We start from the raw sequence: 27,634 nt of genomic DNA, 5'->3' as shown, positions 1-27,634 counted from the left end.
CCAAAGATCTGGTAAATTCTCAGCCCACCTGGTGATGTTAGTAATGTGTACAGCCCTAGAACACTAGGCCCTGTGCTTGATGGTGTGTTCTGTCATGAGGCTTGAGACAGGGGTCTGTGTAAAAGGGAAGATGCTTTTGACACTACCTTTCTCCAGATCTACTACACCCATAAGGGCAGAATTTGAGCTTTTTTTGCCTTTAAACACCACTCTTGTTTGTTTGCTGAGCACAGGCCAGTGCTGGAGGCAATCTGCTTAACCATCCTTTTTTACCTGTATTTGTTTCTAGGGCACAGATGCCACCATGCTTGTCAAAATCAATTCCCTCCATGGTAAAAGTAAAATCTACATCCCACCTAAGAGTGTTCATGATACCAAGTTTGGCATCAACCACTTTGCTGGGGTTGTGTTTTACGAATCAAAAGGTGAGCCTATGTCTGCTGGATACTGAGGGTGAAAGGAAGGGCATGACCTGCCTGGAGATGTGGCTCACCTGGTAGTGTTGATCTGAAGTTGATCAGGAGGTCAGAAGGATTACTCTAAACCAATCTGCAAGTTACTGTAAATTAAGTGGATTTTAGGTAGACAGAGTGGTGCTAGAGCCAGCAGGCTGCAGAGGTGACAGGCTAATTTTGTTTCCATCCTACAGATTTCCTGGAGAAAAATCGTGACACACTGAGTGCAAATGTAATGCAAGTGGTCCATTCCTCCAAAAACAAATTCCTGAGAGAGATTTTCCAGGTGGAAACAACCCCACCAAGTCTGGGACGTGGGACCATTCGGCATCTTGGATCTGACCACGTCTACAAGGTTGGCTTACTGGCACTGTCTTGCAGAAACAACTCATTTCTCCTGCCTTCCATAAAGCTCTGCCTGTCTTGATCTCCTCTTTCTTTTGCATTGTCTCTGCAAATCCCTATATCTTTAATTCAAATTGTTTCTGCCAAGGGAGGGTGCAGGAAAAGTCAGGGTCTGGTGTTCATGCTGTAAACAAGTGCAGTGTCAGCCCTGCATCCCAGCTCTGCACCCTGGACATCTGTGTAGCCATGCCTGCAGAACCACGAATCCTGATGCCTCCTCACATGTTACATCACTATGACCACAACTGGACATCACTATATGACAAAGTTCATGATGAGTCATTATCACAGACTCCATTGTGCCTGTTGTGTCTGTGCCTAGTAAAAATAAGGGTGTGAAGTGCAGAGGACTAGAAAACAGTGTGAGGCACAGTTCAGGTTCTGTCCTGCTCCAACTTCCACATACCTGGATTTCTGAACATTTAGCTTTGTAGCATCACCAGTATGTGAAGGTACTTTTGCTTTTGCTTGTTCCCATCTTTGAGTTTTCCTGTCAGGATGCAGAACAATGAGCTTGATATCTTACCTGTTATCTGTCTATTCTCTTAGTATTGTTTTCTGATCTTGTCCTTTCTTCCTCTGTCTTTGTCCCAGTGTGGCTTTCTGCTGTCCAGAACACCTGGCCACGGACAGGTAAACATCCTGGGGGCAAAGAATGTCAGAAGTGGTATAAGCAGCAACAGATAACTGGCTTAGCATCTCTTAAATACTATTAATACCTCCAGATTAAATATCAGGTGTATTTACATTGCTCTAATGCCCTAACAGGTCTTGTCCTTATAAATAAGGCTGTGTTATTGAAAAAGAAATATACAGCAGCATGTCAAGAAAGGAAATAGCAAATGTGGGCTACCTCATGCACAGAAATTAGCTGTTGATATTGAAATAAATGAGACCACCATTGGGAAGCCTAAGAAGCAGGCTACAGAAAAGAATAATGAATGATGTGCCAGAAAATACTTTTTTGTCCTGAGGTCTTGGAGTTCCTTTCCTGACACACCACAACAGAAAAGTCACCATTAACTCAACACTTTCAGCTTTAACAATGTTTAACAATGTGTGAGATCATGAAGGCATGGGCTTGGGCCTTGTGTGGCCATCCCACTGATGGTACAGCAGAAAGGCCTCTAAGGTCTGAGAGTGAGAATCACTTACAGCTAAAATATCTATATGTTGTTATTGTACCCACTTCAGGTGCTTGCCAACCCTAAGATGAATCAGAGCTGTGATAAGACGTTCCAAAGAGCTGTTTTCCAAAGATAAAAATGATTGATCACTGGAGGGCGGCCTTGCCCTGTAGCTAAAGCAGAGGGTGGAAATCTTAGTATTCAAAAGAGCACTTTAGATGCAAGAACAGCAGGATGAGGCACCATAAAGATCATGGAAGTGAGGGGAGACACTGTTCTTTAAATTATATTCTTTGAAAAAAATACAACAACCCCACAACGGATGAAACCCCCAAACAAACTAACAAACAAACCAGTCATGTTGTGCTGTGTATGTAAAAGGTCAGTGGAGTCCTTTTGTTACTTGGAATCTGTACTGTTGTCACTGTAATTTAATGTGCCCATATTGAAATATAGAAACTTAGGCCTAATGTGATGATTTCTGTGAAAAAGACAGGTGGACCAGTCTCTGACAGCTGCCAGAGAGGCTGGGCAAGTCTGGAATACCTCATACCTTATACTCCAGTAAAAGTTTGCCTACAGCTTACTGTAGTATTAATGAGCAAGGTGATCAATTGTCCTAATTCCTAAGGAATGGGCTGTTCTAGATCTTTTGCATTCCTAGCTATGATGTCAGCAAAGTATCTGGCCTGGAGTTTATTCCTGCTTTGGGAGTGGCTGTTTCTCACCAAGCTTTCAGGCACACACCCAGGAATAACAGCTTGGCACTCAGGCCCAGCACTAAACACAGCCTTGGTTGGAAGAGACAGGTGCATGTGGGCTCCTGTTGGTGGAATTATTTCCACCACAGCCACCCCTACTGCTAGAACTTAGTGCCCAAGGAGGTGAAAGCACTTAGTGTGGCGTTTCTTTACAAGAATGATGCAAAATTAATGAGGTGCAGATGGCCAATGTAGCACCCAAGAAGGTAAATAATTTTTTTTCTGGTGGTTGTGTGATACTGTTACAATGTACAAAAATACAAAGGTGTATTAATTGGCCTCTGAGAGTGAATGATGTTGCAGTCAGCATGTGCTTTCTCTTGCCAGGGCATGGATACCACCAAGCGACTCTCCACACTAGGAGGACAATTCAAGCAATCCCTAGAAAAACTAATGAAAATCCTTGAGCAGTGCCAGCCATACTTCATCCGCTGCATCAAGCCAAATGACTACAAGAAACCACTGGTAATGTTCTAACAATATAAATCTTGCCTTTGGTAAGGTTTGATGAGAAAAGGCTCTCAGTTGCTGTGTAACATTTTACAGCTGTATTTGGCTGCATCCAAGAAGAGCCAGAGTACAGGGTATTCCTGCAATGAACATAGCAGGAGGATATAGCATTGTTAATTTACAAAAGCATCTCAAAAAAGCACCATAGAGTAATGGATAGCAAAAAAGCACACAGGTGTATTCCTGAGTAGAGTTATAGATGCCTTTTTGATAAAGACAGACATAGGATCAACAGTGAGCATACTATGATATACCCTGAGAGAGAATAGGAGAGCTGTGGGAGTTTGTGAGAGGGGTGATTGGCTTAATCTGACATACCAGGAGCAGACAGTTTGTCATTAGGATGCATGGTTGGAACTCAGGGGATATCAACCTGGTTGTACTCTAAAACCTTGTATGGTGTTGGTCTCATGATTTAAAAATTTTTGAAGCACTGCATGTGGCTTAGTGAGACAGTTTTTAATCTCAGAGAAGATTAAACAATAATAATAATAAGAAAAGAGCAGCATGCTAGCTGTGCTTTGCATGGTATGCCCAAAGGCCTATGTAGCTAATGCATCTATTCACACCTGCAAAACTGTATGATCAATTCTATGCAATTATGATCAGTTCATCTGAAATGGCAGTTCTAGAATGAAAAATGGTAGCCAGAGTGAAGTTAACAGACTGTTTCTACTGCTGACATACACAAAATTGAAGACCCTTTGGAGTGACTTGTTTATGCTTGTAATGAATTAATTTATTGCACTGAAGAAAAATACAATTTTAAAAATCACAGTAGGCCATTTTGCAGGCCCTCTGAGGCTGGAGGTTAATAGACACATTCTGAGGGATACTGCACATGTATCAGTGCTAAGTCCCTCCTTGTCTGCTTTCCCTTTCAGTTGTTTGATCGGGAGCTATGTATCAAACAGCTGCGATATTCAGGGATGCTGGAGACCATTAAGATCAGGAAAGCTGGGTACCCAATTCGCTACAGCTTTGAGGAGTTCTTTGACAGATACAGGTTTCTTCTGCCATGGTCTCTTCGACAAAAGGTGTGTAAACAAAAACATGGTCTAAGGCTAATCTAACTTCTCCTTATGAGGCTTTAGTCTTTCCCAAGGTAGAGTTCTTGAATTACTGCTGGCAGAGTTGAGAAAGCTGTCAGCACAGGAAATGTTGTCACAGCTAAACACAGTTAAATAGTTAAATACTCCCTTGGACTTTAGCTGAAAATGCAGTTGCTTGCAGGTCCAGCTGTCCTTGGCCATCCCAGGCAGAGTAATATCCCAATTCCCATTGCCCTCAGATGTTTTTTTTTCTGTGACCACACATTTCTCAGGTCTCTGATATCCTCTTCACACCTTGACTCTGGAATGCTTGGTCATGCAATCACATTCCTCCTCTTCCTGACCATTTGAGCTGAGCCACTTTCATTCATTGCACTGTCAGCCCAGAGGTCTGCAAGACCTCATCTGTTTCTCTTCTTCACCCTGTGGAATGCAGGGCAGTAGATCCTTGTATAGCACAGCTGCTGTGTTTCACAGCCAAGCCCTAACATCATGATGCTTTTGCACATCAGCTGAAGAACGATATTCGACAGAGCTGCATCAGCATTTCTGAAGCAGTGCTGGGCAAGGATGAGAGCTGGCAAGTTGGAAAGACCAAGATTTTCCTTAAAGTAAGTAAAAAGGACAGTTTATTGTTTTTTCTCATGAAAAACTGGATGCTTCACAGCTTGGCCTGCTTGTGCAAGAGTAGTGACCAAAGAGGACAGGGCTGTCTTACAAACTCCCTCTTGAATCTGAGGGTGGTTCTTTGTTCTTGAAAGCCAGACAATTCAATGGTTTGGTGTAGGAGAGGCTGATCCTGTCTCTGTGCTACAGCATTGCAGCTGAAACAGCACTGTGCAATGTATTGGAGCATGAAAAATAACAGGATAGCAGTGCACTGTTGCAGAGGACCACCTAGCCTGTAGCATACCCCCAGTTGAAAACAGTCTTGCTGCAGGCAGATTCTTGCTTGTTTATGGCTATAGCTAGACCAAGTCTGGTCAGGTGGTGTGCACTCTTCCTACTGCAGTTCCATAAATGCATTTTAGTCACATTATGCTACAAAATCATGCTGATTTTGGGTCTCTTTCAGATCATGTGTCCCATTTCCATAGGTTGCAGGTGTGTTTTATAAGCTGGCATATCCACACTTTCTTTTAACAGGATTATCATGACACTGTATTGGAGCTGCAACGCCAAAATGTACTCACAGATAAGGTTCTTCTTATCCAGAAGGTGATGAGAGGATTGAAGGACAGGTCAGTGATCTTACAGAAGGGAATTTGCTGTATTTTAAAGCAGTTAATCTTTGTGATGCAGCTTAACACAATCTGTACAGTATTTTTGAGTATGAAATGTATCATTCTATATCTTCTACCAGCCCTAAATTTCATGCTCATCATGTAACAATGCACAGTGAATCCATGCAGATGTTGGACAATGATTTTTTTGTTTTTTGCTCAGTTTTGTTATTTTTGTGATGTCTTTCAAAATGCAGGGCTGTGGCATGTATGAAAAGGAAGGTCTGAAAGGGCTTGCTCTTAATGTTCTTAGTAAACAGTAGACATCTGGAAAGCAGGAAATCCCCATGGAATCTGTGCCCTTTTCAGAGCTAGAATTTTATTATTTAAGATGCTTCTTTGATACAAGACATTGATAAGAATCAGACAGAAACTAACCAGTCCTTCTCTTTGCCAAAGATGCTTAATTCTTGCATTGTGTCTGGTTTAGTTTGAGATATCTTCATAAGTGAAATTTAGTCACTGTCAAATAAATATTTGTCCTCATTTAATGCTTTACATCATGGTTTGTCCTCATGGATCTTATATCCCCTCAATCAGAACCATGATACAGGACTGAGTCTTGGTTTGGTTTAGAAATACTCTTGACCACAGTGAAGGAAGAACTGAAAAATATGCCACAAATGCCCCAAAACTTCCCTCTATTTTTCAGACTCTGCCTGCTATCCAATGCAGCATCCAAACAAAAAGCCTTGCTTTCACTTTTAATCCATCAGACCTATGTGCTGCTTTTTCAGCTCAGAGTGACAGTTTGTACCATGGGAAGTTCATCTTGCTCAGATGGGCTCCTTGTCCTGCCAGCAGAACACTGGGGAGAAAGAGGTTACTAAATGGGGAAGTTAACTTGTGCAGCCTCGATGTGAGGGGTTTTCAGTTCTTACAGACCTCTCCAACCACAGCAATTAATTTGGTCTGTAGCTCCTATGAGTATTTTTGCAGCAAACAAGGCTGGCACCAGACTGTGGACATCCCATAAAAGGGAAAAAAACCCCACCTTATTCTTTACTGCTGTCATAAGAAGCATCAGAGAATAACCTACTGTTTGTCACCTCACATGTCTGTCTGCTTAGGAAGCAGTTCCTGAAACAGAGGAAGTCTGCTGTAGCCATTCAGTCAGCCTGGAGAGGCTACTGCTGCCGCAAGGAATTCAGAATGGTAAGAAGAAGGTGTATCAGTGAATATATATTTGTGTGTGTCTTTATATATTGCACCCTGCCAGACTGAGTGGAGTATTAGGAATCAGTGTATTCTCAACTGAAGGGAGAATAGACAAGATGACAGGGTGTAAAGGAAGGTGAAAAGTCCAAGGAGGGCTCTGGGATCTCTCAGGGCTTGATGAACCTGTGCCATTTCTACTTTTTGGTGAAACAGGAACCCAACTCACCTTTGGCAGGCCTGGCTCCAGAGACCTGACATATAAATGGTCCCACACTTCTTATAGTCAGAAACACAAGCCTAGCCCTTGGTGCATCATCACCACGCTATGAGCAACTGCAACTGCTGTAGGAAAACTGGGAATTTGTAAAAAATTGCCAGAAAAGTCATCATATTATTAAAAATTTTGCCAGAGGATGTTCAGATTCAGATTAGATATTAGGAAATAAATTTCACTGAAAGAGTGGTCAGGCACTGGAATAAGTTGCCTAGGGTGGTGGTGGAGTCATCATATTGTTGAAGAGAAGTCTGAATGTGGCACCTGTGGCTATGGTTTAGGGGTAGTTATGGTGCTGCTGGGTTGACAATTGGACTAGATAATTTAGTCTCTTCCAACCTTGGTGATTCTATGTGATTCTGTGTGGAAAATATTGGCCGATCTTCTATAGATGGTGCATTTTCTGGACGTGAAAAACTGGGGGCACTCACAGGTTATGCCTTTGTGTGGCAGAGATTACTATTATTGTTATATCCCATACACCCCATTTGAGATGGGCAGGAGGAGAAACTGCCAGTTTCAGTCAGAAGTATAGAATGTTTTTACTGCATCAGTAATGCAATTCCTGTCTTATTGTTTGTGTCCATTCACTTGGCTTCATTTCTGCTCTGTTCCTGCTCTTGTAATCCCAGGCTACCTTGTCACTTTCTGGAGCTGCTCCCTGGAACAGATCCCCCAAATAACTCTATATACTAGTTTTAAAGGCCTATTACTGGTAGAAAACAAAGCATAAAGGGTAATATTACATTAGCCACTTCCAGAGTCTTTATCCAGTTACTGAATTTAGTTGTCTTCTGCTCATGCCACCTTACAGCCCAGCCCATCTGGCTGGTTTGGGACCGTAACGATTTCTTTCTGCGCCCCGCCCAGGTGCTGCTGGGCTTCGGGCGCCTGCAGGCGCTGTACCGCAGCCGGCAGCTGGCCCAGCAGTACGAGGCCACCCGCGCTCGCATCGTCCGGCTCCAGGCCGTGTGCCGCGGATACCTGCTGCGCCAGAAGGTGGCAGCGCAGAGGAAAGCTGCCTGTGTCATACAGGCGTATGCAAGGGGCATGTTCGCTCGCCAAACCTACCGGAGGATAAAGGGAGAGGTAATGCGCACACATACCTTGTGAATACATTGTGATTTCATCACCAGCAAGTGTTGCCTTAACGTAGCACTCTGTGCGGATATTCATTTTGGGGTGTTTTATTTTGAACTCTTGCCAAGTACAAAAGCAGAGTGTTAAGGAGACTGATCTTCTTTACATTTGCTTTATGTGATCTTTCTCATGGATCTAACTTCACTGACATAGTGCAGTGGCTTTGACAGAAGGGAGAAGAGATAAGATCTGTGTGTATCAGGCAGTCCTGCAAGAGGAGATCAATTTCTACTGCAGGGTCTGATAACAGCACTCACAGATCCATTCAGAAGGGAATCCCAATGCAGTGTGTCTTGGTAGGCACTACCAGCCCTTGGCAGTTCATAGCACATGAGAGGCTTCTCCCTGATTTCCTTTTTGTACTAATGCTGTACAAACAGGACAAAGCCAGTTTGCTGATTTCTGCCTGTGGCCTGTTGCCTAAAATGTCAAATCTTGATCTAAGCCTCTGTTGGGACAGTCCTGGTGTGGACAGTTTGTTAAAGGCAGAAGGGAGTTGGCTCAGCAGTTGTACAAACAGTCACAGAATAGTCCTGTTGTCCACAGAACAAGATGGAAGCAAAGAATATCCACTTGAAAGAAGAGACACATCTCGTCCCAGTCGTGGGACCACTGAAAGGAGGGGAAGAAGCTGAGAGATTAGAAAAGGTAGGTATGCTGGTGGAGGAACACTGGCCAGTGTTACCCAGCTCATACCTGCGGACTTGCTCAAACCTCTGAGCACTGCTGTTTAAAGAAAGAGTTGTAACCCCGTTTGTAATAATGCTTTGAAAATATAACAAGGCAAACACATACACATTTCTGATTGCAGCGTAAACTGGCACCTTAGCCAAATATGCCCAATGCTATTACAAGTCTCCTGACACAAAATATTTTAAAATTTTAAATACTGTTGGATTTTCTGCTATTAGAAATTCTGTGTTTTCCCTGTATTATCTCTTGTTGATTAAATTATTGAATAATTGCACATCATTATCAACAGGCCAACAGTCCATAAAGATAGCAGTAAGAGCAGGCCCCTGCTGCTGATGTGCCAGGTCTTTGTGACTGCTTGACACAAGCAACATTTGACTTCCTGTTTCAACACTGACAGAGCTAGACCTCAGAATCACACACTTTTGTAAAAGTGTTTGATCTTCATGCCCCTTCACTCTAGCAGAATGATGTTCATTCATGTTGTTCATGTTCAAGTCATGCCTATTTCTGTGTTTAAAGGAATACCTGACAACTCAGGAGACAGAGGAGGCAGAAGCAAGACAAAGGATGAACGTGCTTGCCGATAAACCAACAAATTATGATGTTATCAGTGACCAAGAAATGGTGGACAAAATTTTTGGGTTTTTACCTTCTGTGATTGGAGGCCAAGAAGGACAGGCTCCTCTGGGTTTTGAGGTACAGAGCTACAGAATGGGTCATGCTTATCCCTTGTGTAAACCCACTGTTTGCTGGAATTCCATCAGTGGTCAGTTCTGTTTAATGAACTTCTGTACAGTGAAAGAATCCCTCAAATTATGCATGCAGTCACTAGGGCATCTCTTGCAGAGGTGAGTTTCCAAAAGTTCTCAGTCACAAGCAGCAGGACTATAGAGCTTGAAACTTCCCATTTGTTTCTTTGGCCCAGCCAAACAGTGCCAACCTCTGCATTTTAGCACCAACCTCATGCTCTGCTGACAGTGCTCCCAGTGATATTCTGCCTGAAACAAGCTGAAACTTCATGACGCAAGTTATACAATATTCTTGAAAGCAAAATTTGAGATATACTTGTCCTGATAGCTGTGGAGGTTGGAATTTTGTAGGACAAAGTGGGCAGAATAAATGGTATGGATAAGTACAGGATGTGAACAGCATCACCTGATTTTCCATCAGCAATATTCTTGCTGAGGACCAAGACAGGAAGACCATATGGAATGGATGCATGTCAGAAGGACAGCTCTGAGTCCAAATGATCTGTTGGTAGCAACTGTAAATGGTTTTGGGGTTAGCTGGAAAGGCAAATTCTGGAAGACCTATGGCCAAGGGGGGAAAAAAGCAAATCTAAACATAAGAATATCAGAGTTCAGTAAAGGAAAATATGCTTCTTCCTCATGTTCTGCACAGGACTTGGAAACAAAGCCTAACAAGCTGGAGGAAGTGGACCTGGACATGGTTCCCATGAGTGTGGAGCTAGAAGAGGAAGCACATGGTTTGGAAGAGTACACCTTCCCCAAGTTTGCAGCTACTTATTTCCAGGGGTCTTCTACACATACACATATCCGGAGACAGCTGCGGCACCCACTGCTCTACCATGATGACAAGGACAATGTCCTGGTATCTTGCTCCTTGTTGTTCATATTGAACCTGCTCTCTCCACAGCCCTGGCCTTACAGGTGCCATCATCCTTGGGTCCTGGTTCTGGCACAGCCCTGGGAACCAGAGACTCCAGAGCCAAGGAGATAGTCCTGAGCCATGGTATTGAAAGCAGAGATTCTCATCAGCATTTTTTGGCATTTTGCTGGCAGGCACTTCACACAAACACCTGCCCAATGCAGGATCTCTGGTCACCTTTGTTCTTGCCTAAAGAGAGAACTCAGAGGTGTGTTTTGACTTCTCCAGACACCCTTGGGGGACAAAAATGGAAAGAAGAAAGAAGAAGCATGAGAGCTTATCCATTTCTCTGCTCTTGTTAGGGTTGCTGGTCTGTGAGATAGGACAGAAGGGGGAGGGCCAGGCCTCCAATATCCTGTTGAACCAGAGGGGGATTGAGGAGGGCTTTTTCCTTGATTCTAAGCAGCCTGGCAGAATGGAGGACCCCATGCATCAAGAACTTTGCTATTACTTGGCTTTCTAGTTCTGGCCATGAAGGGTCCTGGCAGACTGCACTGCTTATGTGTTCAGGTCAGCAAATGCAGAGTGCAGTTCAGCCAAGTTCTCCACCTCCCTCCAGCCACAGCACACCTCCAAGATGCCAGTAAAGGAAATGGTGAGGGTTGAGCAATCACAGAGGAAATCTGACCTTCCATCAGAGCTGTACCCTCTTCCTTTAGCAGAAAAGTGTTGTGTGTTGCTGTCTTGTTGTTTGGTATGAACCTAAACTCTTTGTGTAGGCAGCCAGATGAAATGGGAATTTTAACAATTTGGACTGGATAAAGAAAGAAAAGGCTCTTAATCTAAACAGACAGAAATTGCATGGTCCTGCTGGCAGTATCTGACTGTGCTTTCTGCTACTATAGGCTTCTCTAGCTGTGTGGGTGATCATCCTGAGGTTCATGGGGGACCTGCCAGAGCCACCAATGTTTGCCAAGACTGCCACCAGCAAAAGCAGTTCTGTGATGACACAGATATATGACACACTTGGCAAGAAAAGCCAGGTCCAGCTGAGGAATGACAGCCCAAATATGGTAAGACAAGCAGGCTATGTTTATGTTTTCTCTTGCTTTCCTTAGCTTCTGTGCTGTCCTACCAAGAGTGAGAAAAGAAAAGGAACCCTTTCATGCTACTGTACTTGAAAAGCCACAAGTGCAAAAGGGCACCAGTCAGTCCTGGCAGGACACTCAGCTCCTTCTAACAGGAGAGGAAAAAAAAAAAAAACATCTTCACCTGAGTATCTTTCTGTCCTTAATGAATCATTCTTGCTGTGCATTAAACTGATTTCCTATAATGGTAATGTGTATTGCAGAGAGAGGGCAGACGGGATTACAAGATTTCTAAGGGGATTTCATCCCTGAAGCTGAAACGGTCATCCAAGCTGACAGCGAAGGTAAGAGGTGGAGATAAATTGCTTCTCTTTCTTCTTGCCTGAAACCCTGTGTTCACCTTTTCACTGATGTTATGCAAGCAGCCTCTCAGGTGAGAACTTGTTCCCCTGCCAAACCAGGGCAGCCCTTTGTGGGACACCTGGTGCAGTGTTCTTTGGAAACGATCCCCATGTGCTCTGATGTCATCTGTTCTCTGCCTGACAGCACAGGGAGAAATTTATTACTGAGAATTGTTGGTATTACAGAACAGCTTGCCCAGAGGCCTGAGCAGACTGAGAACCATGTGCTTAGGGCTGTGCAAGAGAGTACAAGAGAGTTCTCCTAGCCAGAGATAGTGCTGTAACAGCACATTTAATGAGTTACCTTGAGAGGGAAGGGGGCAATATGGCCTCATTCTCCTGCACTGAGCAGGAAGAGTTTTAGCCAGAAAGACAGAGAAGGAATGTCTCTCATTTATGGGAGAGCTGCCTACTAATAGGGGAGATTTCTAGAGTACCCTGGGGTTCTACTCTGTTTCTTTCAGGTGACAGATCAGCTACGAAGTGGGGAAGAGACTTTCCAAGAGGACGTCTCGATCTCCCAGAGACCAATGTCCAACCTAGAAAAAGTACACTTCATTATTGGCAATGCAATTCTACGTCCTGCCATCAGGTAGGAAATTTGCACCTCCTTCCTAGGGCCAGGTGCCCATTACATCAAGGAAATCCAGCATCCTTTTTCCACAGTCCTGGACAATGACTCCCTTACTGCCTTTTCTGGTATTTTCATGTTGCAGTTTAGGCCAGCTGCCTCCATGTATGGCTTTCTGAATACCCCAGAGGTATGGAAAGGGGTAGAGTTCAGGGCTGTGACTCAATAACACTTGAAGGTGGAGCACTGCCCTGGGATGAGGGAGAGTAGTCACTCAGAGGAGTAAGAAATACTGAGTTAATGTATACCAGCTGGATGGAAGGTTTCCCAATAGCCTCTTTTTGAGCACTCAAGCAATTTCCCCACACTGGAGACGGTCAAAGGTCTGCAGTACTGAGTGTATCAGACACTAAGGAGGAATCCTGACCCCAAGCAGTGTGAGGCTGGACCCTGGGCCAAGCATGGTGTGAGGATAAGGCAGAAGCTCGTTTCTTCTGACCTGATCCCATGAATTCTCTCCTTTGTTTTATCCTAAGTGCTTTTCTGTAACAGAGCCCACAGACACAGGCCATGCTTTGACCTCAGTCATGGGCTGCATTCCTCTCTTCACAGTCACTTTGTTTCCATCAAGACACTCCCTTAAAGCAGATTCTCAGCTGGCAAAAATTGCATTCAATCCATATATCATAATAGCCACAGGCTAAGTATCTATACCCTCAGTTTGTGTTTTGTAAAATACAAGAACTCATTCAACTTATGTCCTCTCACATCAGATTTGACAAATGTGTGTTCCAATAGTCTAGAAAGAAATAAGATAATTTTTCAGTTTTATTTGTATGCAGAGTTTTGCATCTGTTTCCCTTAAGTCCTTGCTGCAGGTAGCCTGCATTTTCAGAATCTTACTCTGAAGCAGCCCTTTCTCTATTTCTGTACAAGATTCACTCAAAGTTTGCATATAAATATAAATAATATATATTTATATATAAATATATAAATGTATAGATATAAAATTAAGCAGGGTGTCTCCCATCCTTATCCCCAAGTCCACCTACAAGCAGAAAGACAAGAGCCATGAACTACAACTCACATGCCATAGAGAGCTCAGAGCAAGTTACACATCTAGACTCTTGGACAGCAATGCCATTTCACAGCTGTGTGACTCAGCAGTTGTTTTTCCTGCACAACTCCCCTGCTTCTGCCAGAAGTTAATTCAGCATGGGAATTGCACTTGAACTTCTTGAGTAAGAAGGGGTGGCAAAAGGCCCTAAGCATGCATGGAGCCTTTTCCATAACAAAGCTATTCCCTGTGGTGCATTACAGGTGCTATCCTAGCTATTGTGATTGAACCTAGCTCAGATCTACTTCATCATGCTACAGTCCTGCCAAACTTGCAGGAGAAACATAGCCAGAGACAGTTCACACAGTGAATTATCTGTTGCTCTCACATGTTTCGTTACAGAGATGAGATTTATTGCCAGATTTGCAAACAACTCACTGAAAACAGCAACAGGAGCAGCTATGCTCGTGGCTGGATCCTTCTGTCACTTTGCCTTGGCTGCTTTCCTCCTTCAGACACGTTTGTGAAGGTACACTGCTAACCTTTCCTACAGCAGCTCACACGCCTCAGCTGAGCCGGTGCCTTGTGTATTTTGATTTTTGGATGCTGACAGCCACATAAAATGTTTGGCTTTCAGAGCAGCTGGTGCTGTGGTTTCAGCAGAAACTTTCTCATCTTATATGCTTATCTGGGAATCTAACTAAATTATTGTTGCATTCCCATTTAATTTTTTTCATTACATGTCATACAGCCTGGATTCTGTTGTTCATATAGCTCTCATTTTATAGATCTGCAAGGGACCTGGCAAATTTTAACCTCTCCAATTCTGCCTTTCCAGCCAAAGACAACCAAAAGGTGTCTCCAGTTACAACTGTAGTGATTAAATATATTGAGGAGGCCAGTATAAAATCACACCCTCAAGTTTTATGAGTCCTTACTCTATATCTCTAAGCCCTAAAAAGTCCAATAGGTATTTGGACTTTACAATTATTTATTAATTTTCAAGTTTAAATGGATGATAAATCCACTTCACCACAGGATAAAAACTCATCCTGTGGCTCCAACTTGACATCAGGCTTCCTCTTAGATCTGACAGGCAAACAGGATCCATGGATGTGCATGACACTTCAGCCTTGCTTTACTAACACCCCAGTTCAAATAATCAATCTAATCATAAATGCTGCTAAATGGACACTATTTGGAACAAACCAGTCATAAGCTATAGGCATATTTTGACACCAGTTTTCATCCAAAGACTTGGAACCATGCAGACCTCATGAAAGACATGACCTTACCCTACCTCTAGGAATATTCTTAATCATTGAAATAAGCAGGTGAATGACCTAAGTCCCTGTCATCCAAGAGCCATACAGACTCCAAAATCTAAGTTTATCCCATTCATATCTTCAAATGTCCAATCTTAATCATGGACTTCAGTGGATATTGTCAGAGAACTTGGTAAAACTAGAAGTATCAATCATCATTAGACCTAATCTGCCCTTAGCCCTTTTCCCAGCTCTTCCATTTGTACAGCATGTCATAAGACTTCAGGCTCTTGGGTTGAAAACACTTAACTCTGCTCTAACCTAACCATAAGAATAGTCTCCACTACTCATGTAGTTAAAGATGGTGAATAGAGTGACACAAGTCTTCTCTCCCTTTGGACTTAAAGTTCTGAAGAATGAAAACTAAGTGTCCCAAGCCTCCTTTTTGAAGACATTAATTTCAACCCTAATCTTTATTATTTTCTAGTGAACTGAAAGCTAATGGATCACTGTAATCTAATGTATCAGCTGCAGAAGGTTTTTAATGTTTTCTGAGGATGAATGTTTCCTAACTCCTTCTCCTGCTCTGTGCATGTAGTACCTGTTGAATTTCATCCACCACGGGCCCACGGGCTACGCTCCATACTGTGCTGAGCGTCTGAGACGCACCTACACCAATGGGGCCCGGACTGAGCCTCCCAGCTGGCTGGAACTTCAGGTAGCAACTCCCTTTTGGCTTAATTGTATTGATCTGGGACATTTTATACTGTTTTTTGTAACTATACTACTTGCTTTGTGGCTATACTACATTCACTAACCTGTAATAGGAGACGTTCCTAAATGAAGTAATGGAAATCAATTGGATTGAAGACCGGTTACCTTGGTCTGGGCAGTTTCTTGGATATTCCTGTTCTGGCTATTCAGTTATCCTAAATGCAGAAGAGTATGTAAGCAGCTGCAGATGATACCTCCATCTACTCAGGAACCATAGGCCAGAAACAACCTCTGGAGGAAAGCTCTTACTATCACTTTTGGAAGGAATTGAGCAAAGCTTATGCTTTTAAAATGAAGGGAAGAAGGGAGTATGATGGTGCTGTGTCCTCCACTTCCTTTAAATTTCACCCTAGTAATTAAATGTCACCCTAGTAATTAAAGATTACATCCTCTCCTTTCAAGTAAAGACCTCAATTCAATTCCTCCCTAAATCTCAGCAACCCTATTGCTTAACACACATCTTCCTGGGCAATTTACTTGCTGCAGGCTATTTCCCAAAAGTCATCAGGACAAATGTGGCTCATGAAAAGTCTATCAGTTGGCACTGTTATGTCATTATCAGGTCTCCTGAGCTGTGAGGAGGAGAAAACTGGAATCCAGGGGTGTTCCAGGGGTGTAATTTATATTTACTACTCCCCATACTCTGAATAAACTGTGTGGGTGTTGGAGATTCACTTAAAGTTTGTTGACCAGGTTGTATAGGGTGTGGAGCTCTTAAATCTGTTCTTCAGAAAAAAATATGGTTTGCCCGTAATTTTTTTCTCTCATTTAACTCTGATTTACAGGCAACAAAGCAGAAGAAACCCATTATGTTTAATGTCACCCTGATGAATGGCCAAAGCATCACTATCCCTGCAGACTCTGCTTCCACTGCCAAAGAGATCTGTCAGTTCATAGCAGATAAAATCAAACTGAAGGATGTCTTTGGGTTTTCACTCTACATTGCTGTGTTTGATAAGGTAAAGTGTAGAAAAATAGAATGAAAGCTCCCTCCTATTTCTGTGGAGTTGCTGCTGCCCATCCAGCCTCACTGAGAACTCCTGAATTCTGGAACACTCTCAACCCAGCCCTGCACTGAAACCAAATCAGTTCTGAATCCCAGCTGGATCTCAAGCCTTGATAATCCTATTCTGCCTTCTCTTGGCTCATCACTCAGCAGTTCTCACTGCAGCCCTGTAAGGTTCCCTTTGCCACGCAGCTGGCTAGTAAAAACACCTCCACTTACCACATCCAACTTGCATATTCATCTGCTTACCTTTTCGGAGTTTTTCCTGCTGCCAGGAGAGCAGGAGCTTTGTTTATTGTCCTTCAGGCAGAGCCAGAGCAGGCGTGCTGTAATGCAGTGTCCCCCTGGGCAGGTCTGGTCGCTGGGCGGGGGCAGGGACCATGTCCTGGACGCCATCTCTCAGTGCGAGCAGCTGGTGAAGGAGCGGGGCACACACGAGCGCCACGCGCCCTGGCGCCTCTACTTCCGCAAGGAAATCTTCACCCCATGGCACGACTCCCACGAGGATCCTGTCGGCACGGATCTCATCTACCACCAAGTCATCCGTGGCGTTCGGTTTGGAGAGTACCGCTGTGAGAAGGTGGGTCTCCTGAGCCATCCTGCTAAAGAGGCAAAACTGTATTAATGCTGCCCACGTTAAAAAGCAGGAAGATGAACGGAGTTTGTAGTGGATGTGAACAATCCTTCTCTCTTAATGAACAATCCCTGTCCAGGTGATTGTACCAGCTGTCACACTGGCAGTTCTAATTAATACTTTTTTCCTTCCCTGAAACTATCAGTTCACGAGGGAGCTTGGAGGCATGTCCAAAGGGGCAAATTGGGTCATACTTTAAAATATCTTTGCTAATAATCTCTCTGAAGTTATGATTGTGTGAAGTTCACCCCTTCTTATGCTGGGTGACTGTTAAAGAGTCACCCAGACAAAAATTGAGAAAACCCCATTCCTAAATGGTTTGAAGGTTGAAAGAGGCTATCTAGCCTTTGTGACATCTTTCTAGGACTCTTTTAATGGATTAATTGTTTCAGGAGGAAGATTTGGTGGAGATAGGTGCAAAATATTGTTATATCCAATTTGGAGATACCATCCACAATGAATTTGTGCAGAAGGTGCTCCATGACTGTATCCCAGTAAAAGAGCTGAAGTCCAAGCCCCTGGAAAAGTGGGTGAGCCTTATAACCTATGCACATGCTAAGGTAAGAGGTTTGTCAGGCACTGCTGGGTAACCACTCTTGAGCACCAGCTTCTGCTTCTTTCACCATTTTCACTTATGAATAGTCTGTAGGGAAAACCAGCTCAGTTTGTAGATCCCAAATAGTTCATTTGGTCTGGGGGAGCAGAAAACTTTTCCACTCACAATTCCATCTGAAGAGCAAGGGGAAGGAATGAAAGAAGTACATTTAAATCTCTGAATAGAGTAGCTTTTAAGGCTCCATTTTCCATCTGACAACCAAGTCAGGATGGACATCGGATTAAATATTGGTTTTGATCTACAGATAGATTACCTGAATTATTTCCATGGCATCCAAGGTGTGTTAGACTCTGAACAGGTCTGTGAAGATTTGGGGGAATCCAAATGCCTGTGGGCACTCTTAGCTGCATGTGGGTCCCTGGAGATTGTTCTTGATTTACTTTCTTCAAGTTCCCTTGACACCAGTAACAGCAGAGGATTGTTGGGATCTCTGGGATCGGGCTTGTTCTTTATTGTCTGCAGACCATGCAAACCAGATTTTACTGAGAAAACCTTGGGTATGTTTTTTCTCCTGCAGGCCCCATACACACAGGACCATCTCTCCTCTCAGACTGTGAAGGAGCAACTTGTAGATTTTGCTCGTTTTCAGTGGCCTTTGCTTTTTTCCAGATTCTTTGAAGTCACTAAGTTTTCAGGTAATACCTGGAGCCTGGGAGTAGAGAACAGATAAAAGATCAATAGGAGAAGACTTTTATAGCACTGATAAGGATTTTCTTCTGCATTTTCAGGACCCAGCTTGCCCAAGAACCACTTCATTGTTGCCATAAATTGGAAAGGCATCTGCTTCTTGGATGAGTCAGAAAAGCGTCTCCTTGAGCTGAGCTTCCCAGAGATAACTGGCATCCACACCAACAGGTGAGGGCCCCAGAAAGACAAGGTCTGAAGATGGCATCTCTTCCATACTCAGAAAGGGTGTACCTTCTCTGCCACCTCCTTAAGCGATTTGATCTGTGCCTGGAAAGGTGATTTAGCATAGGTCTGAGAAACAGAAAGGGAAAACTTCACAGCAGCCTGTAAAGGCTGTACTGAAAGGACTGGATCCTTCCAGCTGGTATAACATGATCCCATTCAGTCAGAAAGGTGTAAGGAAGCACAGACAGGCATGGAGAAAAGAATGACCCAAATAACTGGCACAGTTAAGCCATTGTCTGTTGTGCATGCTGGGAGTTCATACAGTTCTTTGATGTTATGGACCAGAGCAGGATCACTGAGAAAAGCAATTAACCACTGCTTGCTCATGGCACACATCCTTGCATCAGGTCACTCAGAGAAAAGTGCAAAAAAAAAAGCCTCCTGTGAGGACTGCCAGAGATTTAATTAGTTGTCATATTACTCCAAAAGAAGGACAATTATTTTGTCTATATGGAAGCACTTTTACAAAACATGATGGAGTCCAGAGCAAAGCTGAACCACTTCAGTTCTTCACACCTACCAGCTCATGGGATGGTAAATTAGGAAATACCAATATTCACTGTAAGGGAGTTATCTGCAAGGAGGTGTAGATGCCTTGCCTGTGTTTGCAGATGGGTTTGTAAGTTTTTCAGATGCTCTGGTAGCAAATTGTTCAATAATACACAGGGCAGTGAAGTCATTTGGCCAGAGCTGCACTCTCATCACGCTTCGTGCCGAGGAGTTTGTTCTGACATCTGTAAACAGTGTTGTCATTGCTGAACTGGTGGTGATGTTCCTGGAAGGACTGAAGAAAAGATCACGATTTGCTGTGACAATGCATGAGAAAAAATCTCAGGGTAAGTCTCATAACTTTTCTACAGGGTGGGGAAGAAATCATGAGATAATCCACAGCACTTCTTTGAAGGTGCTCAAAGAGGAGAGGGAGAACTTCATCAAGAGTCCCTTTGCTCCCGAGGGGATGCATCAGCACAGCAATGCCGAACATAAGGCAAGGAATTCAGTACCTTTGCAATCAAGTAACAGTTCCTTTCTCCTTCTCCTTCTTTACATATTTTATTTAGATAGTATAGTGTCCAGGAACTCAGTTTGGTTATGGTAGGAAGTTGGATCTGGACTCTCTGGAAACACTTTGCAGAAAAATTTCACAGAGGCAGTAAACTGGAATTTTCTGTGGAATACAGGTGGCTCAAACAAACATACATGCTTAAAATGTAAACTTTAACTTCAGCTTCTTACAGCTACTGAGTTCCTTTCCATGCTTTGCTTCCAGTCTAGACACAAAGTCAGCATTCACATGAATCACGTTCTGCCATTGCCCTCAGTGGATCAAAGTCAGGGTGTCAGAGGAAACAGAAGTGATTTGTCTGAAGTGTTACTGGAGAATTAGCCATATTTACACAAATCACTGCTAACTGAATTCAGGCCTTCAAAATACCATTCCCTTGTCTTTCACATTGCAATCCCTTTGCATTTTCTTGGACTGTCAAGCCTGAACAGTACCCCCTTGTTCTGTTTTCCAGAAGATCCTAGCATCCTGTCCTTCAGGAAGGGAGACTTGCTAATCTTCACAGAAGACAAAATGCTGGATGCAGACTCTGGCTGGATCTGTGCCCAGAATGAAAGGACAGGCAAAACAGGGAATGTATTTTTGGAAGACATCTACATCATTCCTTCCCTCACAAAACCCTCTAGTCAAGTGGTGGTAAGGAAAGCTAAGCACTCCCTGTGAAAAGACTGGAAGAAGATAAAAATGTTAATATGCTTGAATTAGTAACTGGAAGATAATTGTCCCTCCAAAGTCAGACAAGTTCTACACCTCCCATTGAAACAAAGCATTTACTTCTGTCCTGTCTGAAAACAAAACTAAACCTAGCCCAGACCCTAAGGAGAAGATTTCAGTTGCATAAGAACAATGACTTAAACCCCCCACCCTCCACCAAAATCCAGCCTATTCGCCATGGGAGATTGCAGTGCCTGGTACCAGTAGCAATTAACGGGTATGGGTGTGCAGTTGAATTTTCCTGCATTCACTCTGGGCTTGAGTGGTGATCACATTATGCCTCAAGAGAACCTCTGAGTGCAGCAGGTTACTTAAAAAGAATATGGTCTTTGAGGGATCCAAGGTTTCTCATTAATGCCTCTGCTAATAATTTCGTCTTCAGTTTTGAGGATTCAGTATACTGGATCCAGTGGCAAAACACACTAGAAAGAAGCAGGTGCATTGTAAAACATGTGTTGTGCTTTGGATAATCACATACATTTTAATATCCACTGCTGTTATGTCTGTGTAAATTACGTCTTTGAATCCACTGTTCCAAGGTCTTTCATGAGTCTCTAGAGATGCTGCTTTTGAGACAGAAGGTCTCTGGCAGCACACAGGACTACCTGCACATAAATGCTGAGTAATACCTGACAGTGCGTGCAGAGACCAAGTGACATCTCTATGTGGCTGTGTTATTCCAGAGTTTGCTGATGATGTCTCCAGACCAGAGGAGGACAGCTTCACAGAACTCCTTCATGGAGGAACCTGATGAAGAGGACATCAAGGTGAAGCCTTACACCCTGGAGGAGTTCTCCTACGAACACTTCAGGTAAAGCTCTCCGTGTAGAGTATGCCCAGAAAAGTTCTTGTTGATCAGTAATCCTTAAAGCCTGTTATGTAATGGAATCTCCTACTTCTAACTGGTATTCTTCTTTTTGTTCACTGTAATTGTGACTTCGGATATACAGAAATTCTGGCACATGGCCTGTTGTATCTTAAGTCTGCAGGAACCCAGCTGGACTGACTTCTTCTAGCAGGCTCTATTCTTACTTCTCACCCCTTCTTCAGCACTTACCAGCTAGTGACCATATACAACATCTCAAGCTTCAGAAAATAAGGGGAAAACTAGTTTTCTAAAAAACCCTCTTCCTTTTGCAAGTCTCCTATCTTCTGGATATACAGGAAACTACATTTCCCTGCTCTTGTTGATCTACAGAATCAAGGGAGATCTGAGATCACTGTCTTGGGAAAAAAACAGGTCTAAAGATATGACTTTGTGATAATGACCTCCTTTGTTCATAGCAATACTGATCCTGTAATTTTGTATTGCTTGCACTTGTCTTCATTTAGGGCTCCTGAGAAGGAATCCATCAGCAAAGCTGTTCTCCAGAAATCCCGTGGGCACAGTCACCTGTGGGCACATTCCAAGGAGCCTCTGAAACAGCCATTGCTGAAGAGAGCATGCACAGATCCTGATCTTCGGGATCTGGCCTGTCAGGCCTTCATTGATATCCTTTCTCTCCTTTCTTTGGGATCTGAGAATACTAAGGGGAAGGAAGAGTTAGCTAGGTCCACTAAACTACCTCTGTTGAGATACCTCATCCATCTTACAGGGAATACAATCACATAAAGGTGGAGCGGGTCAAATCTGTTTTCCCTGTCTACACAGGAAATGTTCCTATTTCCCACTTAGACGTCAACAAAGTCACTAACATGTCAGGATCCAGATGAAACTTCCTATTTGCATTCCAAAACTGGCCTGCTTTTCTCCTTAACAGCACATTCACCCATCATGAAATTCATGGGAGACTACCCCTCAAAACAGGCCCACTCCTCTATTGAAGTCACTGACCAGATATTTGTGCCAGCTATCCAGGAGGAGGTCCTGAGGGATGAGATTTACTGTCAGATTATGAAGCAGCTCACTGAGAACAGAAACAGGTATTACCTGGGTGCAAATATCTTGCTCCTGCAGAGCCAGGCTTCAAGTGCAGGGGGCACCAGGAGCTCCTGCTGCATTTGTGATGCAATGGGGGCAGGGGGAAGGATAAACAAACGTTGGAGTAACAGCTTCTTCCCCCTTTTGCCAGGCAGTGCTGTGGGGCTCACCTTTGTGGAGTGCTCAGGACCACTCCCAGGCAGGGAGAGGCCAGAGAGCACCATCAGTCATCTCCCATGAGCTGCTGCTTTGCTCCCACCAGCGTTCCATTGCTCATCTCCTTGTGGTGTCAGGCAGGCAAGGTGTCACTGAGATTCTCCTCCTCCTGAAGCAGTCTGTAAGGGGAACACTACATAGTCCTTGCATCCCTTCAGTGACTGCCCTGACAACTCTCCATTTAATTTTCCCAATGGCATCTTTCCCTCTCACAAAAACATAGCTCACGCTGGATTTTTACCAGCAGTGAATAAAAACTTTTGAGTAGTTCTGTTAACTAGGTTACATAACTGCCTAGCAGAACAGATTGGTTACAGAGGCACCTGCCCACATAAGTCTCTGGAACAGGCTGGTGTTTTCTTCCCCACTCACAAAATAATAATTTGATGTACTTCCAGGGAAACTGAATTGCAAAAAGGAGCTTAAAATAGTATTCACTGTTAACAAAATTGTTTGTTTCTGGATGCATTGTGTTTATTTATTTATTTTCTGTCTTACTGTTGCAGAAGGCTTACATGTAGTGGAACTTTCATCATGTGTATTGAATAGTAAATTCCCTTGCAAGCAGTGAATCTTACAGGCTATTTAATGCATAGTCTGTAACCATAGTGCCAGTGCCATGCCTGATTATTCCACCAATTTAGTAGCTGTTGTGAGCGGGATCACTGATGTGGAAAAACAATGCTTGAAAGGTGGCTATTTCCATATACTTTCATTAGAACAGCCAGAGCAACAAATCTTTCATCCTTCCCAGGCTGCTGTGTTGTGGACCATGTCCTGCTCTCACATAGACACAAACATCACTGATCTATAGAGCATAAATGGGATTAAAATAGTCTGTCTTCATCTACAAAATTAGAACAGTAAGCAGGAATAAAGAAGCCAGAACCTCTTTATTCAGTGAAGCCTGATGCCCTTTCAGAGCCAGACATGCTGACTTTACCAACCAAAATCACTTCATACCAGTGAGCATTTCAGAGCAATCCTTGGACACAGCTAGGTCTGTTCTGTTTGAGGCAGAGTCACTGACCACCTTAAGGCTGCAGAGCTCTTCCTAATGGTGAGGGCAAGGTGCCAGAAGAGCTTCAACTGGCAGATTTCACGGATGCAGAGGCTGGAAGAATGTTTTCAGGATTTCTGCCTGAAAAACAGTATCAGCTTGATCTGGAGCACTTAAGAACTGCATCTACCTCACTTCATAGTGCAATCAACACATTCATTTTTCAGAACAGAATGCCCTGAGCAAAGCTGTTGAGTGCAGAGGGCAGGTGAATACATCCACTGAGAAACCACATCTGAATACACATGAGCTTGAACACCAAATCAACCGTGGCTTTCCAAGAGGATGGCACAGGGTCACTGCTGCTAAGATGTCTGCTAAACTGGAATTTATATTAATTCATGAAGTTTGCATCTGTCATGAGTATTTCTTATGCAGGACTTGGCATTGTCTTCACATGCACACTGTGGTTTTTGCACAGCAAATTAATGCCAGAGCCTGGGTGAAGGCTCTGTTGATTTGCAGCTCTCTGCAGAATGGGACCATGATGGGAGTGTATTTCTCTTCCCTGTAGGTGATGTGTGGTCAGAGAATTATGTGTGGCCATAGCAGAACTGTTGGCTTTGCATTCACAGGTACAGCGAGACCAAGGGCTGGCAACTCCTCTGGCTCTGCACTGGCCTCTTCCCACCCAGCAAATCACTGCTCAAACATGCCCAGAAGTTCATAGAGACACGTCAGAAAGAGACACTGGCTCCAGGCTGCCGTCGGAGGATTCAGACAGTAATGAGGTAAATAAACCAGTAATGAGGCATGTAACCAGATCAAAGTGTTCAAATATCAATAATCAGGTCCCAAAACCACACAGGCTAAAATAATGTGACTGTCACTTTCCTTTTCATCTTTACATCTTGTTTTTTTTAAGTGATCATTATTTTTAACTTTCTTTATGGTCTTTGAACAATTAAAGAGAGATCTATGCCACAGTTCCCCTTATTTTCTTTCACAGAGTTAGCAGCATTTTAAAAAGTTCATCACCACACATAATCACTTGACTCCCAGAGCTGGGTATTTCAAACATCCTAAAGGGCATACATCTTGGAATGATGATATCCTGACCTTACTTTTCTTCGGTGAGGCAGCTTGACCTTGTTGAAATCAATTCCTAGTCTTTGAAAAAACTCAGATGAACAAAGCCCTGATTCCTACCTGGCTGCTCACAGCAAGACACTTCTGCATCCACTTGGCATTACACCAGGCTGAAGCAACAAGAGCCCCAAACCATAGTGCTTCCTGAGGTTTCAAATGTGTTGTCATTCTAAGGGACATGACACAACCAGAGGGAGGAGAAGAGCTAACAGGATTTCAGGAAGGATCAACTGAACTGTAGGGGAAAGGTTTCCCTAGATTCCTCCAAGCACTGGAATAACCCAGCTTTCCCCTGTGAGAACAAAGCTTTGGCATCAAGGTTGACTCCAGCCTTCTCCCTTTTGATGGTGCTGTGATTTATCACTTGCCTGCCACAGACCTCATCAGCAAAGAATCTGCCCGATTATTTCTCCTTCCAGCTCCTCCATCTTCCCCTTTCTCTCAGGCTGGGCCACATGTTTGGTCTGTGAGCCCCACAGGTCAGGCTCGAGGGGAACACTGACACAGTGGATATCCCCCTTGCAGTGGATGGGGTTTGGCACTGCTGGGGAAATGTCACCACACATTGAACTCGCTTTTGAAGTGTCTGAAAAATGCATGGAAAGGAATGCTATTCATTGTTTATTTCTATGGAGAAGACTTAAAAATTCTTGCCTCCCTATATCATGTGCTATTCATGCTCTAAGCCCTGTTGAGCTGTACAGAGCTTCTTTAGAGAGAGCAAATAGGGAGGGGAATGCAGAATGGGCTGTTTGGAAGGAGAATTTTATCTGCTGAACTGCTAAATTTTATCTGCCAAATCTGGAGTCTGGGGGATGAAAAGTGGAACAAAGACAAATCTTGTCTTCTAAGAGTGGTTCTTTTCCTAAGATTAAACTTGCATCTGCTTAGAATAGAATAGAATAGAATAGAATAGAATAGAATAGAATAGAATAGAATAGAATAGAATAGAATAGAATAGAATGGAATAAACTATTTCAGTTGGAAGGGATCTTCAATGATCATCTAGTCCAACTTCTCCATGTAAGTAACCTGGTCTCTTTGGAAAGGGCAGACCAGGCAGCTCAAAGGATTGACCTATAATACATACAGGGGAAGCAAACTGAGCTCTTGGGTACACACCTTTTCCTCATAAACCACTTTACAGCTTCATCCCCAGAATGCTGGCCAGGGAACCGCCCTGATGGGAGTTAAGCAGATCTCATCTTGGCCAATAAGCTATGGTGTTCAAATTACTCAAACAGCCTGCTCTGTGCCACCAAGGACAGGAACTTTACCAGCCCCAAGAGGCAATTTGCCAGATTTGTTCTCACTTTAATTATATGAAGGTTTTAGCATGAGTGAGACTTCAGGGCCAGTTCCTTTGCTTTAAAAGGCAGCTCTGCTCTGAGGTATAATTTCAAAGAACTGGGTTTGTACAGCTTAAGTACCTCCTAAGTCAGTGATTGCACTCCAGCTCTTATATAACATGTAATGCTTTCAGCAGCCCTCCAGATCTTTTTAGTACTTGGGCTCCAAGTAATTTGGTATCCAAATAGATGTATTTTTGCTAAGGCAGGAATGAAATACAATTTATTTCTCCTTGTAGCCATTATATTCACACTTCAGTGAGGAAAAATGCTGCTGAATCCATACAAGAGGCAATGGTGCTGGCTAGAAAGGTGCCTTATCATGCAACCGTCTTTCAGAGCAGAACAGACTTTTAGTTTACATTCTAATAAGACCCTCAGTTTCTTGCTATTAATACACTGAATTTGCACTGGGGTGGAGGTCCATTTGAACTGGCATTTTGGAGAGTGCCTGCTGTTTGGCTGGAATACTGTTGTATTTCCTCAATAATTAAACTGATCTCTCTTATGATGGTGGTGGCGTTTTCCAGGAGTGGCTGCAGGAAGTGGGCACCTCATCCTGTGGAGGTTGAGGCCATCTTACAGAACAACACTAAGATCTCACACAAGATTTGCTTCCCCAATGACACAGAACAGGTGAGCACTTACTTGTCTTTCCAGCCTTGACCGTATTTCCAGCCATGATGTGCTCATCCAGGACTATGTGTGAAGATATTCAATATTCTTATTTCTTACTCTCCTCTGTGTAACAAGAGTCTTGTTGTCTCATAGACATTTGATGTGGGAACAAACACCAAAATCCAGACTCTGTGTCAGAACATTGCTTCCAAATTGCAGCTACAGTCCTGGGAAGGTTTCAGCCTCTTTGTGAAGATTGCAGACAAGGTAACTCCCTCCTGATGCTGGCAGGATAGTCAGAATGGCTATTTGCTCACCTTATGCCCCACCTAAACAACCATACAAAGCCAAGGACCAGAGCAGGTGATTACTGCTTCTGTCTTACTGAGGGTATACAACCTAAACTTGAACTTTTACCACTTGGCAATTATTTTCAGTCTCTTGAAGGTGCTGGATGGAGATGTAGAGTTTCTATCATTCTGCCAGTACCCAGGTGGCACTAAAAGCAGAGAAGATGTAGGTTTTCAGGTTTTCTGACAGCTGCAAGGATGGTTGCATACTGCTGGATTAAGCCCTTTTTCACTCAGACTTTGCTCTGTACATATGCTGCACATGTACAGTGCCCACTAGGAATAGGGAAGGCAGGGGCAACCAGCACCAATTAATTACTCTCTGATTGTTGGGAGCCTGCCTTGCCTGAGCTCAAGCTTGGGCTGGATGTCTTGCTGAGAGGTCCCTTCTCTCTGAAACTGTGATCAAGGCAAAAGCAGCACTGAGCCCTAGCACAGGGAGTTTCTGGTGAGCTGCC

General features: G+C 43.5%; 1 protein-coding gene and 2 long non-coding RNA genes across 4 annotated transcripts in view; 1 reads left to right on the top strand and 2 right to left on the bottom strand.

The window, feature by feature from the left end:
• The window catches only part of LOC306806383, a 33,795-nt gene extending 16,837 nt beyond the window's left edge, over positions 1–16,958 (bottom strand). Inside the window, exons 1-2 of the long non-coding RNA XR_013775460.1 lie at positions 16,881–16,958; positions 1,387–1,502 (exon numbers count right to left, since the gene is read on the bottom strand). This is a non-coding gene — a long non-coding RNA (uncharacterized lncRNA). The remainder of the gene's footprint in view (positions 1–1,386; positions 1,503–16,880) is intronic.
• Positions 1–27,634, top strand: part of MYO7B (myosin VIIB) — a 50,077-nt gene that overhangs the window by 11,437 nt on the left and 11,006 nt on the right. The window contains exons 13-41 of the mRNA XM_079315086.1: positions 290–425; positions 650–810; positions 3,076–3,213; positions 4,143–4,295; positions 4,823–4,921; positions 5,457–5,551; positions 6,664–6,748; positions 7,896–8,114; positions 8,712–8,813; positions 9,381–9,557; positions 10,263–10,472; positions 11,375–11,542; positions 11,821–11,901; positions 12,423–12,550; positions 13,989–14,115; positions 15,450–15,569; positions 16,411–16,584; positions 16,984–17,211; positions 17,658–17,825; positions 18,399–18,516; positions 18,610–18,736; positions 19,460–19,629; positions 20,314–20,495; positions 21,257–21,384; positions 21,906–22,063; positions 22,343–22,496; positions 24,346–24,501; positions 26,739–26,844; positions 26,980–27,093. Of these exons, the coding sequence (XP_079171212.1) occupies positions 290–425; positions 650–810; positions 3,076–3,213; positions 4,143–4,295; positions 4,823–4,921; positions 5,457–5,551; positions 6,664–6,748; positions 7,896–8,114; positions 8,712–8,813; positions 9,381–9,557; positions 10,263–10,472; positions 11,375–11,542; positions 11,821–11,901; positions 12,423–12,550; positions 13,989–14,115; positions 15,450–15,569; positions 16,411–16,584; positions 16,984–17,211; positions 17,658–17,825; positions 18,399–18,516; positions 18,610–18,736; positions 19,460–19,629; positions 20,314–20,495; positions 21,257–21,384; positions 21,906–22,063; positions 22,343–22,496; positions 24,346–24,501; positions 26,739–26,844; positions 26,980–27,093 (4,182 nt within the window). The remainder of the gene's footprint in view (positions 1–289; positions 426–649; positions 811–3,075; positions 3,214–4,142; positions 4,296–4,822; positions 4,922–5,456; positions 5,552–6,663; positions 6,749–7,895; positions 8,115–8,711; positions 8,814–9,380; positions 9,558–10,262; positions 10,473–11,374; positions 11,543–11,820; positions 11,902–12,422; positions 12,551–13,988; positions 14,116–15,449; positions 15,570–16,410; positions 16,585–16,983; positions 17,212–17,657; positions 17,826–18,398; positions 18,517–18,609; positions 18,737–19,459; positions 19,630–20,313; positions 20,496–21,256; positions 21,385–21,905; positions 22,064–22,342; positions 22,497–24,345; positions 24,502–26,738; positions 26,845–26,979; positions 27,094–27,634) is intronic.
• Positions 19,438–27,121, bottom strand: LOC306806384. 2 transcript variants are annotated; one of them, XR_013775461.1, is made up of 5 exons: positions 26,857–27,121; positions 22,269–22,440; positions 21,203–21,320; positions 20,030–20,398; positions 19,438–19,577 (listed from the first exon to the last, which is right to left on the bottom strand). It is a non-coding gene; the product is annotated as an uncharacterized lncRNA (long non-coding RNA). The 2 variants fall into 2 exon arrangements; XR_013775462.1 differs by having other exon boundaries at positions 20,030–20,168.

Source organism: Erithacus rubecula (assembly GCF_903797595.1).
Source record: "Erithacus rubecula genome assembly, chromosome: 11".
Taxonomy (NCBI): domain Eukaryota; kingdom Metazoa; phylum Chordata; class Aves; order Passeriformes; family Muscicapidae; genus Erithacus; species Erithacus rubecula.
The sequence above is the reverse complement of the archived record's forward strand: the minus strand, read 5'-3'. Positions and strand labels throughout refer to the sequence as shown.